This window comes from Centrocercus urophasianus, unplaced genomic scaffold (assembly GCF_019232065.1).
Source record: "Centrocercus urophasianus isolate 14NV4802_14NV808 unplaced genomic scaffold, USGS_Curo_1.0 seq_9, whole genome shotgun sequence".
Classification (NCBI taxonomy): domain Eukaryota; kingdom Metazoa; phylum Chordata; class Aves; order Galliformes; family Phasianidae; genus Centrocercus; species Centrocercus urophasianus.
Window position 1 is genome coordinate 11791811 of NW_024885532.1, and position 17577 is coordinate 11809387.

The following is a 17577-nucleotide window of genomic DNA, read 5'->3' on the forward strand; positions in this document are numbered from 1 at the left end:
ATTTAAGTATAATCAACAGTCTTTTATGTGAATGTGTATTTTTAGCTCCAAAACTAAGGAAGCCTCTGTGCTGTGCTGCTTCATGATGTTTGAATAACACACTCATTTTGTATTCTTACTGCTAGTGAGAATTTGTCAAAATGCTTTTGTTTTTGATTGCTATTTCCATACTGGCTATGAGAGGAACTAAGGTCTTGGAGTTACTATATCACATATTTCTATTAAAAAAATTTCTGTATTTCCATTTAGATGCTTAATTAAAGACTGCTACTCAGCCGCTCGTGGTATAATGGTGATTACCTTAAGTTGTGTGTGTACAGGGCTTGGCTAGCACTGTCTTCCAGTTGCTTTCTTTTTGAGGCAGGATTTCTTCCAGTGCATTTGGAGTTTTTCCTTACATATTCAAGATTTCCCGAGTCTATTAGTCAGTATCCCGAGGCACTGTGTTGGTTGAGACGATCTGGCTTTTTTTAATTATTTTTTTCTGTTATTTTATTGGCATCTTTAGCTGTAAGAGTGAGGTGCTAATACATCTGAGATAGGAATTTTGGCATTTAAGGTTGGGAACAGCTCTTCTTAGTGTGATTCCAATGGTAGACATTTTTAGGTTGGTCATCTAATTCAGAGGTCTAATTAATACATTATCAACCTAAATATTAGGGGTATGCAAAAATATTCTGTTTTTATTGATGAAGTTATTAAAATCAAGTGTAATGATTGGGATGCCATACAGGAAAGTGAAGTAAATGTGAACAGACATGTATTTAAAGCAGGTTAAAAAGAGCTGTTACTGAGCTGTTACTTTATATCTTTACCTAAAATATGATATTTTCTGCTGTTAAGTACAGAAGAAACGTGACACTTATTTTGTAAGAATGTTGACTGAAACAACTACATCAATAGATACAGCTTTAGAAATTCTGACCAGATAAAGATTTTTCTGCTCTGGTGGAAGACCAGTTTAAGCCAGCATACATGCAAAGTGTTCAAACCACTTCTGACTTCTCTTTAATTTCTCAGATATACTTTGTGAAGGACTGTTTACACAGAATCACAGAATCATAGGGGTTGGAAGGGACCTCCAGAGACCATCGAGTCCAACCCCCCTGCCAAAGCAGGTTCCCTACAGTAGGTCGCACAGGTAGGCATCCAGGCAGGTCTTGAACATCTCCAGAGAAGGAGACTCCACCACCTCCCTGGGCAGCCTGTTCCAGTGCTCCGTCACCTCACTGTAAAGAAGTTCTTGCGCACATTTGTGCGGAACTTCCTATGCTGCAATTTCCGACCGTTTCCCCTTGTCCTGTCTCCACAACTGCTGAAAACAGTCTGGCCTCGTCACTCTGCCCCCCCACCTTAGATATTCATAGACCTGGATCAGGTCCCCTCTCAGTCTTCTTTTCTCAAGGCTAAATAGACCCAGTTCACTCAGCCTTTCTTCACAGGAGAGATGCTCCAGGCCCTTCACCATCTTTGTGGCCCTCTGCTGGACTCTCTCCAAGAGATCTCTGTCTTTTTTGTACTGGGGAGCCCAGAACTGGACGCAGTACTCCAGATGAGGTCTTACCAGGGCAGAGTAGAGGGGGAGGATCACCTCCCTCGACCTGCTGGACACGTTTTTTTTATTACACCCCAAAACGCCACTGGTCTTCTTGGCCACAAGGGCACATTGCTGGCTCATGGCCAACCTGTTGTCAACCAGGAGACCAGGTCCCTCTCTGCAGAGCTCCTCTCCAGCAGGTCATCCCCCAACTTGTACTGGTGCATGCAATTATTCCTCCCCAGATGCAAGACTCTACACTTGCTTTTGTTAAACCTCATCTGGTTCCTTTCTGCCCAGCTCTCCAGCCTGTCCAAGTCTCGCTGAATGGTAGCACAGCTTTCATGTTTATTTTTGTGTTGTCTCTTTACACCAGGTGCCAAGTGTATGCAGTCTACCTCATCTGCTCACCAACACTGCTGGGAGCTGTTGTCAGGTTATGTGTTGCTGAATGAATGGCAACTGCTGAGTGCTGCACAGGCATACCACTGTCTTTTCACTTTCTGGTTGGTAATCCAGTCTGCCGTTAGCAGGTTACCAGAGGCCATGTGACAAGGCTGTGGCAGTGCTGATGCTCAATACACCATAATTGCAACATGACTATATAGGGAGTTTCTGAAAACGTGGGCTTCATTTTTTTTTCTGAAGAGAATGAATATTAGGCATATTAATTGAACACAGACCAACCAATCAACCAAATGAAAACAATCCAGTCTGCTCAGAGAGCTTGTGGATGCCCTGCCCCTGGAACTGTTCAGGCCCAGGTTGGATGGTGCCTTGGGCAGCCTGGTCTAGTATTAGATGTGGAGTATGGCAGCCCTGTATGTGGCAAGGGGGCTGGAGCTTAATGATCCTTGAGGATCAACCCAAGTCATTCTGTGATGCTATGATTCTATGAATCCACAATACAAACAAAAAAAAAACAGTATGAATGCAGTGCAGTTCCAGGCATAAAACCTTCACTTTCAGAGAATTACAAGTTACCAACTGTGCTTATCAAGAATTCCCTTCTTACAACTTTTAACTTACATAAAACGTCTGTTATTTCATTATTCTTTAATCACCTTAAATTCCAAAAGAATAGATGGTCCTGAGTATTAAGCCAAAGCATTTTTCATTTGAAATAATCCAGTAAAATCAAGCAAAATATATTTGTTACTTTTTATGGTATTTTTTCTCTGCCTTTTGTGGTAGCCATACAAAGACATTTAAAGTGTAGAGAACAGGCAATACAAAATTAAGATTGTATGCATTGGACATATTCGCTTGTGTGTTGTTTTTATCTGTTCATAATTTTGAAAATGTAAGGCTTAGTATGCAATACACTCATTCTGTTTTTAAGTCCAATCCCTAATTTAACGTTTGATGCTAATCATAAATCCTGGTCTGATTCAGCATACTTGGCTTGATCTTTGATGTTGCATATATTCAGGAAAGCCAGAAAGATAGTTGGGCTACCTGGGGTAGGCTGTGAGCTTCTAAAGCCAGCACAGTAAAAGAAACGAGATGGCTAGTATCATGTGTGGTAGGTTTTGATTTCCCAACCACATAGGAAGTCCTCTTTGTTGCGTAGATGATTATTGACACAAGTTCAGATTATGAACATGACTCCAGAAAAAGCTGAGAATTGCATTTATGAATGTGTAATGAGCCACATTCACACAACTCTCCACATACACTTGTACACTTGTAATTCTTGTAGAATTGCTATGAAGCGAAGGAGCATTCCTGTTAGCACTCAGAATTACCTGGCTGATGGAGTGGAGCTAGTAGAATGCTAACTGGGACATTTGACATGAATCAGTAAAATACATTTGTACTTTTTTCAGCGTCCAAAGCACAGTTGGCTTTTATCAGTATTAGATCTCTGCCAGTAGCATTTAAGTATCTTTAAAAACGAAGTAATGGGCATAGTACTCGTATTTAAGAACTTCAAGTTACAATATTATCACATGCCTTGTGTTTATACTAATATATTGTTTAAAAACACATTAAAATATTTAATGTACCTTTCTTACCATCATTTTTCCTTAGAATTTGTATTTCTTTAGGGTTAGCTAAAGTTCGTTATCATCAGGTGTTCAAGATACTTGTACTATATATGCTGAATTCCTTTTTGGAGTCACCTCTGAATATCCTGCTTTTCCTGACCATTTGGTGTACTTAAATGCATAAAATGCACTTTTGTTCTGTGCAAATTTCTGTGAGTGAACAGAACAATTTTTGATGTAGGGACAGCAAAACAGTATTATTCTATTTGGGGCATTATATATTATTACGCTTCCAAATGTCGAAGCAATACTAGCATTTTAACATTTTATTATATGGTAAAATACATTTGTTAAAAAAATATGAAGGATAATTTATTCTAAAATATTGTGAAATCCTTAGAATAAATAAACCAGTAAATACTACTTAACCCAACCCCAATTGGTAATAGGCTGCAAAATAAGATAAAAGTTATTAGAATAATCCTTTTATTGAAAGAGAAAATTAGATAAGTTGTGCTGATTGACTCTGAGGCCCTCCTCGGGACATATAAAATGAAGAATAAACTGAACGTGATCTAGTCCAAAGAGCCTGAAGAAATCCTCACATCATCACTAATTACATTTTTACTTTTTGGATATATTTTGCCATTCATTCATTTATAGTGATTTTACAGCATTAGTTCCTTAACAAAACTAAAATGCTTATCTTTAAAGTAGATGTTTTTATGCATTTGATTTTACCAGTAATAAATTTCATTTGCAGTGAAGTACTGTGCTTGAAACACAACAATCGTAGCTTATACAAATATGTTGTGTTGAACAGCATAGCATTTTGTTAATTTCTTGCTGAGTTAGTACAAATTTCTTACTCCTTGGGCACTTTTTTCTCCATGGTTTCATCTCAGTTTCACTATCCTTCTCCAAACTATTTGTCTATCTTAAGTCTCTTCCTATCCTGTTTTCTCAGTTTAGCTTTCACTCAATTCTTTATCAGTCTCTATCTCCTTTTCAAGTCATACCAGTTTCCAAACTTCCACATCTCAGTGTCAACCCACAATACGTTTGCCTTTGTGCTTGCACTAAATGCTATGAGTGAGTTGTTTTAGGAATAAATGTTTGAAGTAGAGAACCAAAAAATCATCAGGACACTTAACAAAGAGCCATTAAAATTATAGAAAGACATTAATCTATGGAGTATTTTTTGAGTCAGCCATTATCTCTTGCTTTCAAATATCAACATTCTCCATTTTGATTGGTGACCAGTCTAAACTTTTCCTATTTGCATTTGGAAACACAGACAATAGACTGGCTACCACTGTTCATCTATTATTGTTTAAATAGCTGTCACAGCTTCCATAGTGTCTATTTCCATGTTATCTCATGAAGAACAAAATAGAATGGCAACATACCAAGTGTGAAAATGTGAAAAATGTTACTTGTATTTGGCCCAAACCTGCTGTTGTTCACAGATAAAATCTAGTTTGATCAAAAACAGGTTACTTTTTGAAACTGAGGAGCAACTGGTTTAATGGATGTGGCATCTGCAAATATTTTGAAGATATGTGTTGATTTCAGACTTGCCTGTTATGGTGATTTAGTTCCAGTGTCACATGCAGATTCATCTCTGCTCTGATACTGCAGAGATTTCAATAATAGTTTGTCCAATCCTTGTTTTTCTGTTAATTTATAACATCTTGGTGGTCAGCACAAGCCAAGACAGGCCTGGCCACTTCTTTGTTCAACCTTGTTCTTTCTTTTCACCTCTTTTACTGTTCTGCTCCCAGCTCTGACAATGGAGTTGTAGATTGAACCTATTTCTCCTCTTGCCCCAACTTTTCTTTGAATGCTTCCTTTGATGTATTCAGACTAAAAATGCCAGATCTCTGTCTCCCAGCAAGGGCTTATCGCTTTTGCAGTGTTGCTCCTCTTGTAGGTTGAGGACCATTAGTAGTTCCTTTGCAACAGTTCAAAAGATGCTATGTTAATGATTATTTGGAAACAAAGATGGAACACTGTGTTGAGAAAAGAGAGCTTAGGCAGGAATGGAAGATTTTTAAATGCTTCAGTGGCAAGAGGTCATATTATTATTGCTACTAAGATATGTGGTTTTGTTTTAATTGGCCATGTTTACAATGTGCTTTTTCTTAAAAATGCATTTTTTCAAGATTCCCTCAATCATTGCTTATCTCACATCCACAAATATTCATGCTTCCTGTGTATAATATGTACATTTGCTCTGTTTCAAACATACTCACACTCAAAGTTTATTTCACATGGGACATCAGGAAAACAAAGCCACATTAGTCTGACATTTTTTTCTGAGTTTAAATTTCATTAAACTAAGTTCACTGTAAGTTCAACTCTCTAGTCTTCCCCTTCAGTGTAAATTTGTTTCTGTTATTTATTATAATAGAAGAGTTTGGATTTTGAGTTCATTCTATTATCCATAACTTTAATCTTTTGAAGTTATTTTGCCTATTGAAAAACGGTGCCATACATTGTTGAGAAAACCATTACAAACATGTTTTGAGCATGCCTAAAATACAGCAAAAAACATGTATTTATAATTAAAGTGAAGCAGAGACTTTAATCCTTTGCCCAAAATCTCAGGTAAGACCTATGTTAGGAGTTTTCTTTATCTCAACGATTACATTGAAAGAACAGTTTTTAAGCAAAGTAAGGTCTATGTATTTTTTTAGGTAGGTGAGTTTTATCTGATATGTTTTAAAACATTTTTTCAGCTCAAGGCCTAAAATTTTAGTAAGATTTTAAGTTATTTCAAGAAGGATGAGAGATTTTTGGCCTATCTCTGTGACAAACCTAGAGGCATACTTTCACATTTGTATAATTTAGTTCCATGATGCATACTAGTGATTAAACTCTTCCTTTCTATGCCATGCAAGTCAATACTTTCACGGGGACCACTAGTATATGGAGGACTTCAGTCAAAAACTCACATGAATACCAAACAGGAGGTTTGTAGCTTTTTTAACATTGTGTATGAAACATTTGTGAAAGCCATATTTACATCAATCAAAAATAATATCGTGCAGCCTTTATCAGTCTATAATAATTTTTGTTTAAGTTTGAATTGTTTGTTATGATTAATGAACACATAACAATACTGACAGCAGTTTGGAATTAAAAAAAAAAAAAAAAAAAAAAGAATTATTCTTCACACTAGAACATGATTTCAGAAGATGATGAACTAAAAGGAATACTTGAGAGCAGTAATGTAGTTTACAATATCCAGGATTACCTATTTGTTTATTTTTCCTAATGTGGTGAATATATCTATAATATTTTTAAAGTTGAAAAGAAAATAAAAAAATATTATTTAGGGTCAAGTTATTGTATGTTACAGCAAAATGATGACAGACAGCAGAATAGCGTGAGGAATAGATGATGCACACAGAGTACATTTTTCATTGTCTACTTTTAATCTTGTAAGATATAGGTTCAGTCATCTACAGCCAGTTTTTCTGAACAGTCTGTTGAGATCAGACTGGAAAATCTGATGAAATATACTTAACAAAATCTTTTTATGGGCTGAAGCTTTCCTTGGTAAACATTACTTTGTTTCACAAAGCTTAGCTTGGTAAACTTTTTACTTAAGACTTTATGAGAAAGTAAAAATTGTGCCACAGATTGTAAAACACAGAGAATATTAAATGGGCTTTTACTCCTTTTGTAGGCTACTCTCAGCCTAAGCCCCTGTGAACTGAGAAGAACAGTTTTCATGGTATGGTTGATCATTCCAAATGTAGATCTTTCTATCTGAACAAGTCATCTGAGGCTCCTCTTACAGTTAACAGGAACTTCTAGAGGAAGATTTTTCTCCTTCTGTATCCTTCTGATGGCTATAATAGTTTATATGGATTAGCACCTTAAAACGCTGTATTTCTCTTCACTAGCTATAGAAAGAGCCAGGTGGGACAAGCCGAGGAGCCTATTTTGGCATTTCTGTGCCAAAATAGATTGTGGATGCAGCTTTTATGCTAGCACCATTAAGTTCTGGCCAGCACAGTGGAGCCCACGAGGAGATGGAGAAATGAATAAGAAACTAAAAGTGCTTAACAGAGATTTCTTTTGTCTGGAATGTTGATGGAAATGAAATTCTGGGATGAATTCAGGGATTCTGAGTTATAGTGTGCTTTCCCTTGGCTGCTGAAACACTCTAACCCATTCTTGGAAAAGACTTCAATTTTTCTATCTCTAGACTATTGCCACTTTACAATATACAGCACCTCACTTCTTTTTATTTCTTTTTAGGAAAATAGCATCAGGACTTTTATATCATACGTTTCCCAATGTGTATGCTAGAATAAAAAGTGAACTACAACTATTCATTAAAACTGTAATAAAATACATTGCAGAAAAAAAAAAAAGTAATTAATACACTTCAAAAAATATGTATCATGTTGATCAAAGGTAAATGAAATAGACTAAGGCTGACAAACTCTCATGTAGTCAAACAGCTGTGCAGAGTTCTGTATGCATTCTGATGCCACGGAATTGTATTGAGATACATCAGTGTTTCAGTTAATGACTGAGCCATTACTAAGACAAATATGAATAGATATATATATCTAAATACATGTATAAATAGTTTTCCTTTTTGAAGAATTCAGATTAACATCTGGTGCAATGAGCTTGACCTAAATTTCTGTATCATATCAACGGTAGTCTAAAAACATTTCAAAAATTAAAAAAAAAAGAAAGAAAGAAAGAAAAAAGACGTATAACGAAGTTTTTTTTTTTTTTCTTTTTTTTTTTTTTTTTTTTTTTTTTTCTTCACTTACTTTATAATCCACTCACAGATTATCTATGAAACACTAATCTTAGAAGTCTGCAGACTCGGGGAGTCTTTTCCCGTTGTGATGTCACAACTGATCAGATCTGATTGTTATGATGATTCCACTAAGGAGTTGAGCACTAATTGTTAGAACATGTCTGTGTTTAAAAAAAATTAGGCCAATGATTGTAACCATGCTGTTAATATCATTTATTGTTCAGAGCATTTTTCAGCTGTGCGAATCAGGTATACTTTTTTGATTAAAAATGCCTAGACAGTCTGTAGATTTTCTGTTTGCAGAATCTTCTGACCTGTAAATGAAAGCATTGTGTGGGAAGGGTTAATTGTATAGCAAACCTTATGTTCAAATTTTTCTCTTATATGAAATATATGTCATGCTAGCAAATATTCTATTGTCAGTTCAAATAGAACACAAACTAAAATGAGATAATTGGTGAGGTGCCCATAAAGTCAGCTTGAATATTTTATCACGAGTATATGTGAGATAATATTTGTTTTAAAAAGATTCTATGGCACTGTAAACTCAGTCTCATTAGAGACTGCATTTAAAAGGCTTATAAAGTTACTCATTAATGTTATCTTGTTGTATCTCCACAGCTTTTTCATTAAAGAAAATTCAGCAGAAAGCATTTTCTCCTGATAGCAGGAACCAATTTGCAATAAATGTTCTGGAAACCACTAGGGAAGCCATTACTGAAGTCTAATAAAAACAGACAAGCGTAACTTGTTCTATATTTTTGTTTCAATCACATACAGATGAGACCCCGCTCTCCACACCAACTGCAAGAGACAGCCTTGACAAACTTTCTCTAACTGGGCATGGGCAACCACTACCTCCAGGTTTTCCATCTCCTTTTCTATTCCCTGATGGATTGTCCTCCATAGAGACCCTTCTGACTAACATCCAGGTAGGCCTTTCTGTAGATCAGCTTAAAGGAGTGGAGAGGAGCCAGTTGTTCAGATTTGTCTAAATTAATACAACCATTTTAGCTTAATCAGTTCATAAGATTATTTGGATAAACTAATTTGCTGAAACTTTCGAGTAATTTGGGATTTAAAGAAACCGCAACAAATGAATGAATTTAGAAGCTGTCAGTTACAGTACATAAAAAATTAGATTGTGTATTAGACCACAGCAGAGAATTTGATGAAAATGGCATTGGGGTGTTTAATAACATTGGTCTTAAATGCTCTTTTTATTACAGGCTAATGAAATGTATCTTACTATTTAGGTATATCTCATTTACTAAACAGAGAAACATTTCTTTAATAAATAGTTATTTCAAATTGCTGCAGTGCCAAGGTGGAAATGATATTTAAAGCTATTTGAAATGTGTCTCTCATAAAAGCATTCACAAAAACATTCACAAAGAAGCACTTCTTTTATAAGTAAGCTCATTTCACTTAAAGTAATGTCTTCAAAGAATAGACTTCAAAGGGTATTACCAAATTTTCTGCAGATTTCCTATTCAGTAGTCAGAATGTCTATTGTGTGCATAGTACAGCCTGATTCAAATATTGTCCAAGGTATACATTTGCCTAGATGCTAGTGTTTAATATTAGAATGAAGATTTTTTTTCCCCACAAATTCAGTGATCATATGTTCTCCAGATGCAATTTTTGCAGCGGTATGTTGCATGAAGAAGCAAAATGTTAGTGCAAGAAATAATGCAGCCATACTGTATTCATTACATACAACCTTTGTTTGTGCAGCTTCTAACTCCCAATATACTTTTTTTCCTGCAAATGTATCGAGTCAATTCAGTTATATTCAGAAAGCACTATGCAACATAGGGCCAAAGCCTCTTTGCTTTGTTTTCCTAAGCAAATTCTTTCAACTTTATGGCCCTTTGTATTTGTTTTATGAAAAGTATACAGGATCCCTTTATTAGTGATGTTTTGAGTTCTAACAATGAAAAAAGATAAAAAGCAGTTGTTATTTAGAAATAAAGTATTATATCTGCCTGATACAAAAGAACATAATTGTAAATGGCTTTTGTTTTGTTTTGTTTTATTTGTGTGGTTTTTGTTTTAGTTGTTGTAACTTTTGGATCTTATACAAATTATAAAATGTGGCAATTCTGCAACATTTAGCATTCTTCTAGCAGACCAGTTGAAATCTATAAAGAATATTTTTTTCAAAGGTACAAAAAAGTTAATAAAATATCTAATGTTTTTGCTTTGCATGCATGTACAGTAAAGTTCCTAGTAATTTTTTTGACAAATGTGTGCAGTCAATGTCTCTAGACAGCAACCTAATGAGCAAAGCATTCAGCATCAACAGGTTAGCTAATCTCGTGATTGAATATGAGAGTGCTGCACGACTTCAGGATAAATGACTGGGATTAATTTGCTAAGAATGCATTCAATGTTGTTTTACAGAAAACACGAACATGAAATTCGGTCATTGCTTTCATTGCTTTTTTTTAAATTATTTTTTAAAACTAATCTTATGTGCTGAAGAGAGAAAATGAGAGCCAAGATCATTAAGAAACCAGTGACTTCTTTTTGCTTTTTCTCATTGTGTTTTTCGACTTACTGTTCCTTACTTTGATTTTCCACATCATGACAAATCACCCATCGGGGTAAACAGATTGCATGTAAAACTCTTTGGATTTTTTCAGTATGTCTCTGTGTCTCACTGTATCTCTGGGAGTCCTTTCACATACCATCAAGGCATGTTTGTTCGGTTTTTTTTGTTTGTTTTTTTTTCCCCATACATTTAAATCTCTATCAGGACTATATAAAAAAGTACTTCACTATATGCACCTATACGTATATATATTTAGCTAGCTTGATTTTCCTACCTTGATAGAAAATGATAAGTATTCTCTTTAAAACAGTAGAGGCTATTATAATAGCCTGTGCACAGTGGCAGTTTCTCTTATCAATGACACTTAAACAGCGTTTTCCATATTCTGTGGTTACTGTAATGAAAGGACTACCGCAGATACATAAGTGAACTATGGCCCAACAGTTCCATAACTGAAGTACAGATACAAGTTCAAACTTCTTAACAGGATTTGTGAAACGGGGAAATTTTGTACTGTGGTCACTGCTCACAATATGGTTTATGACTTTATTAGGAAATACATAAGTACCACCTGAAATCCATGATGCTTCAATACATGGGACAGAACTCTTGTCATTGGGTCAATTTTCCTTTATTCTCCTTTAGTCCAGGCACATCTTGCATCCTTTTCAGTACAGAGGTATAAATTTCAAAGAAGAGTGGAGCATCAAACTTCCTCACCATTCTCTTTTTTCAGCTACACTAAGGATAGGTTACTAGCAACCAAGCAGATTTAACTTTCTAGAAAAGATCATTTTGCCTACAGTTTGTTCCCTGCCTCCAATGTTAAGGTTCTTTTAAATAAGAAAACAGCAAAAATCTAGCCAAGGTCTAGATGAATGATTTTGTTGTTCTCTTTTTCCAAGCATCACATATGACCAAAATGCAGACATATCACAGGACAAATGTAAGTTTGCCTGTGAAATGCAAATGAAATGTACCTTCATTAGGTCATAGAATTGGGGTACATACGTGACCTGCCACATGCTGTGGTGGAGAATGTCTATATTTTACAAATATGAAGGTCATATTACTACATAAGCAAGCAACCTCAGGCTACACAAACATGTGAGGGTGGCATGGTGTTATGATCTACTGTACTGACTCAGTTGTGTGCATAATATAGAAACTGGGTGCCTTCAGAAGAAATTATGTAGAGTCTGTCCTGCTTTAAAATAGAACGAAGTCAAGGTATGGGCAATAGAAACTCTAATATTGAACATTGTCAGAGTGAGGAGGAGACATGGGGACAGTGCTTTTGAGTTAAGTAGAAAATTAGTGAACACTTGATATTTGAAAATTGTGTGCAAGAAGTTGTGCAGATGTTGATGAATTTCAGCAACGCCTGTTAATTTAACTTGCGTAACTCTGGTTACTTCCTTTAAAACTGTCTACTAAACACTAATCAAGTCTTCCATGGGTATCAAATCTAAATGAATAAATCTTAATCCATTGCTGTCCAACCTTTTGGCTTGCCTGGGCCTCACTGTGAAGAGGAATTGTCTTGGGCCATGTGCATGTAGGTCACTCAAAAATGAATGCTTCCTACTTATTTTCATGGAAACTACAATAGATATAATGAGCACAGTACCTCTGTTTGATAGAACAAATTCCCAGCTACAAAACACTGCTTTTCAACATACTTACACCATTATCTATGCATTTCTACCAGTGATGAACATTAGCCTGCATGCCATGCTCATCAAAACCTGGATCAGTAGAGGTGACCCACTGTCACTTGTTGCCACTCCTGCAACACACCACCTAACACTTCTCTGTGCTCACATCCATTGTTTGGTCTCCACAAACATTCAGTGAGATTTTATCATCATGTGAGTGGATGCCATTTTTCCTATAAGGAAGAGTTCAATGATACCACTTTACTTCCATATCAGATGCCATTTTATGTCTGCCCCTCTACTGCTATCTGTCACACAGCAACAACATGTAACAGAATATTGGTGGGAAGGTTCAACCTTTACTGCCAATACCAACATCTGCCTCTGATGTTGTAGGCCGACATAATAACACAGGAAAAATTACTTTTGGAATAGCCTTCATGAAGCGTATAATGTAGTTAATGTATGTAAATAACAAAACATTTTGATTGTTAATATTTTTATTAAAACAGTAATTAAAAAGAGCAAAAACCCATAAAACTAGTGGGATATCTGACCAGTTTTTGTGAAACTAATGCATCAGTCTGGTTTGATGGCAGTGGTTCCAATTCTTAGTACTCAAGGTTCTCAAGGTGTCCATTAGAAATTTTTTATGAAATTTTACTCTCCTGTGCTTTGTTCCAGACAATAATTGTTCACAAATATACAAATTGTACAAAAAGAATGACAGGAATAAGGCATGACTGTGAAGTGAGGGATATTTTTCTCTTATAAAAGTCTAATAAAGAGACACGGTCAGATTTTTTTGTTGAATATCTCATTGCAAATCTATACATACCAATTAAAGAATGTATTGCTGAATGAAAATGGAGTTGCGAAAGTACCAAAAGATCAGTGATTTTTCTTGCAATCTTGAAACCTATTCTCAATTCCTTTACCATAACAGAAAGCAAGTTTACTTTTTTTTTGCTTTTCGCAAAACCGTGTTTAGCCATTATATCAAAATACATACAATTTTTTGCCATACCTTGAGCTGGCACTGCACCGTGCCCTCCTCCCTGTGCCCCTCAGACAGTGCTAATAGCTCACTTATAGATTGTTGTTGCCAGGAGATGGATGCATGCCCAGGCTGGGCAGGGCTGCTCAGTGGGACAGACCCACCACCATGATGACATGGGTCAGGGGGTGGCCAGAAGATGGGATGGGCAGGGCTTAGGTTCAAATAAATAAATAAATAAATAATAAAACCAACAACAGCAAAAACCAGATAAAACCAGTAACAACAAAAAGGACGTACAGAATGTGTGGTGCACAGTACATTTGCAACCACCTGCCCAGCTGATTCCCAAGCAGTGGCAGCCCCTGCAGCCAACTCCCCCAGTTTTGTTGTTCAGCATGGCATCACATCACAGAATGTGGATTATCCTTTTGGCCAGTTTAGGTCAGCTGACCTAGTCTTATTCCCTCCCTTGTGCCCCTTCCTGCTTCCACTTAGGAAGGCAGTACCTGAAGCTGAAAAGTCCTTGACTCTGTGTGTAAGCATTGCTCTGCAACAACTAAAATGTCAATGTGTTATCAACATCTCTAAATCCAAAACACAGCATCATACTTGCCACGCTCAAGAAAATTAACTCTATCCCAGCTGAAACCAGGACTTGAAAAATATTTATTGAAAAAATAAAAAACCTAAAAATAAAAAAGAAACACTAACAAAAAACAAAAACGCAACAATGAACAGTGTTTAATTATTTGTACATTTAAAGAAAGATAATCAAAATATTCAGAGTCTGGAACAAGCAAGGTTAAGTCTTTCTGGGAACTGCCGGGATAGATATAAATAATTAACTAACAAAATATAATTAAATACACAAATAAAACAAATGAGGTGGGGCCATATTTTCTTATTCAGCTGTATATCTACACATTTAAAAGGAAGAGAAAATAAATTTCCCCAGACAACTTTAAACAAGTGTCTGTTCCTTTCCACTGTGTATTTGTTAATTTCTTCTAGATGAAATTTTGAAAGTCTGTGTGCAGCATCAGAGAGGATAAAGGGTAAAGGAAGGTGGATCACAGCAAAATGATATGTGGGTACTAGTAAGAAAGCTGAAGATGTTTCCCTGTCTTGCACATAAATTCACCTTTTGGAGTCATGACCCAGTTATGCCAAAGTATGTTACAGCCACAGCCTTTAGTGATATTGCAGTGTTCCTGGATAACAGTAATGTTATTTTAGGCTTTTAGAGTCTAAATACTTACTGACCATGGGCTGATTTTCTATTAATAACTAGGGGATAAATTAATTGCACCAATAGTTATATTTTTCCATTGATACAGTCTTACTGCTAAGTATTTTTCAGAGAAATATGTATAATATACAAGTATCCCACTGATGTTAATAAAAGAAATGTATGATTGCACACAGAATTCCCTTCTGAAAACAAAGAGAACAACTGGCTTTATTGCTGTGAGTCTCCTGTGCTGTTGCCATCTATGATTGAGTAAACAGGAGAAAAATAGTACAAACATTGGGTAAAGTAAAAATCATAGTTTTGCTTTGTGTTTTCCTGTTTGATTTCTGCTAAAATTAAAGAGAAAATTATTTTTCACAAAAAATATTAATGAACAATATCATGCTTTTACCAGTGATGGAGGTTTTCAATCTGAGATATTACAAAAACATCTTTCTTAGAGTCATCTGTAGTTACAGTCATGCTGTGTTACATTACTTTGCATATTTTACTAAGCTGGCAGTCAGATTCAAATTGCAAATATTCAGAATTTAACCTGTAAAGGTTAGTATAAATTGTTTATATGCAGTTGTTTTTTATTTCCTCAATAATGAGAGCATAAAAATTATATGGGCAATTACTGGAAGTAAAGCAATGTCTTCTAGACAGACTAGTAAGTCTTCTAGATGAACTAGGAAGGCCATTTTAAAGTCACAAATAGCTATGTAGCTAAGTGTGTTATCCAAAACACACAGTAGTAGCTAGAATGAGAAGGAGCTTCTAAATACCTTTTTTCTCTATAGGCAATACATGATTTTATTTATCTATTTATTTATTTATTTATTTATAATAGTGATGGGTAATACTGGCTTTAAGATAGAGATACATTTAATTTGTAGAAGATAATAATCTGTCCTCACAAGACCGCGTTTACAAGTATGTTAGAGATAACTATTAGTCAGTGAATGGGAAGAGACATTGACCATACATCAAATTAATTTTTTAATTTAGAATATTTCTAGAGGACTTATAAGTGGAAAATGTCAAGCAAATCAACAAAGAAAACAAACAAATAAACGAATAAACAAAATAATACATATATATATATATATATGTATGTATATCAGAATGATCTCTTAAGTTTCCTGGGGAAAATGTCAATGTTACACTGAAATTATATTATATATATATAATATGTTATATATATAAAATATAAACAGTGACACATACAGGAGGATTGGCATGCCATGTTAAAAGCCCTGCTCCTGATAGAGCCATACTGTATTAAAAACAAATCTGGAACCTGAGGATGTTCACTACAATTATCATTATCCAGCCTCCATAACATCTGACCTTCCCTAAAGGGAAATATTTTTCTTTTGTTAATGTCCTGTGTTGCACTGCATTTCCCATTGTCATTGGCAGCATATTGATTTAATATCAGGTTAGAGGATTAGCCATAGCAAATACAAGTTGGACATACTGTATTTTGTATAATCTTTTACAGATGATCCACTGGGAGAATTAATAGAATTTTGTGCAACTCTGAAATTGCTATTCCTGTTCCAGAGGGCACTGATAATTTTGAGTTGCTGTACTTTTTAGTTGATTTTCTCAGCCCTTCTTCATCGAATACTGAAGAGATACTGAATGTTTCCAGTATTTTTGCATTAGAGATGTCATTGGCAGCAACAGTACTTTTGCATATGCATCAGTTTGGCTCTAGTGAAGATTTTTTTCTACATTGGACGCCTACTGATGTGCACTGATTTAACTTCTAAAAATGAAACTTAATTTTGTGTAGCTTATAAGTAGTCCCTAGTGTGTCTTGGCTCCAAAAAGCTAATATTTTTCAGACATAATCAGCAGCAATAGGTAATGTATTACCATTAGCTACGTTAGCAGAGGGTTTAAAAAAATGAGAGGTTGAAGGAGGAAGTGTGGTGCAGAAATTCAATAGAAAATGTAATATGCTTTTAGCAGCTTCATACTATGCAGCGATTTTAATATAAAATTACACTTCTGTGTTACACTAGAATTATTCTCCATGTTCATTCATGGATATTTAAAAACACAAAAATATTTGTTAGCCAAGGACAATAATAGTTTAACAGTAATTTATTTTAAACTGCTACTGATAATACAACCAATCAACACATTAAGTGGTGCCAACATTGGCATCTTGCTAAATGATCTCTAGACTTTGCACTAAGAGTGCATCTTTCAAAGATAAGTCAACGAGCAATCAGAGCAGAAAATTAGAATTTGGTATCTTAGCATTAAAATACAGCTAAACTAAAGTTTTAATTGGGGTGATCTAAAAGGGCACTTGACGTAAAGATCTCTTTCATTTGTTACTAATTGTTTATTCCTGATGAAGAAGAAACATGTACATGAATATAGTTGAACTGAGTAAAGATGGCAGTTGTTTTAGAAGCTTGCCTTTATGGTTAAATAAGATGGATGGCAAGAATTTGGGAAAGGTATTTGAATCTTTGAAATTATTTGACAATATGCTTATAATCTACAAGTATTCTTTGCATAATTTCTCTTTATCCGCTTTTTTTTTATTCATGATTTGGATGTATCATGTGTCCTAGTAAGATGAATTGGAGGAGATTAAAATACTCTAGACTTCCAACATAAACTAGAGGCAGGTATTGAGACAATAATTCCTATATGAATCTCCCTCAGCAGTTTTGCTGATGACATCAAGCTGTGGGTTGGGGTCAGTGCACCAGAGGGATGGGATGCCATCCAGAGGGACCTAGACAGACTTGAGCAGTGGGCCCAGGTGAACCTCATGGGGTT

General features: G+C 35.4%; 1 protein-coding gene across 1 annotated transcript in view; it reads left to right on the forward strand.

The window, feature by feature from the left end:
* The window catches only part of DACH1 (dachshund family transcription factor 1), a 358551-nt gene that overhangs the window by 297741 nt on the left and 43233 nt on the right, over positions 1-17577 (forward strand). Inside the window, exon 7 of the mRNA XM_042839321.1 lies at positions 9101-9252. Coding sequence (XP_042695255.1) covers positions 9101-9252 — 152 coding nt within the window. The remainder of the gene's footprint in view (positions 1-9100; positions 9253-17577) is intronic.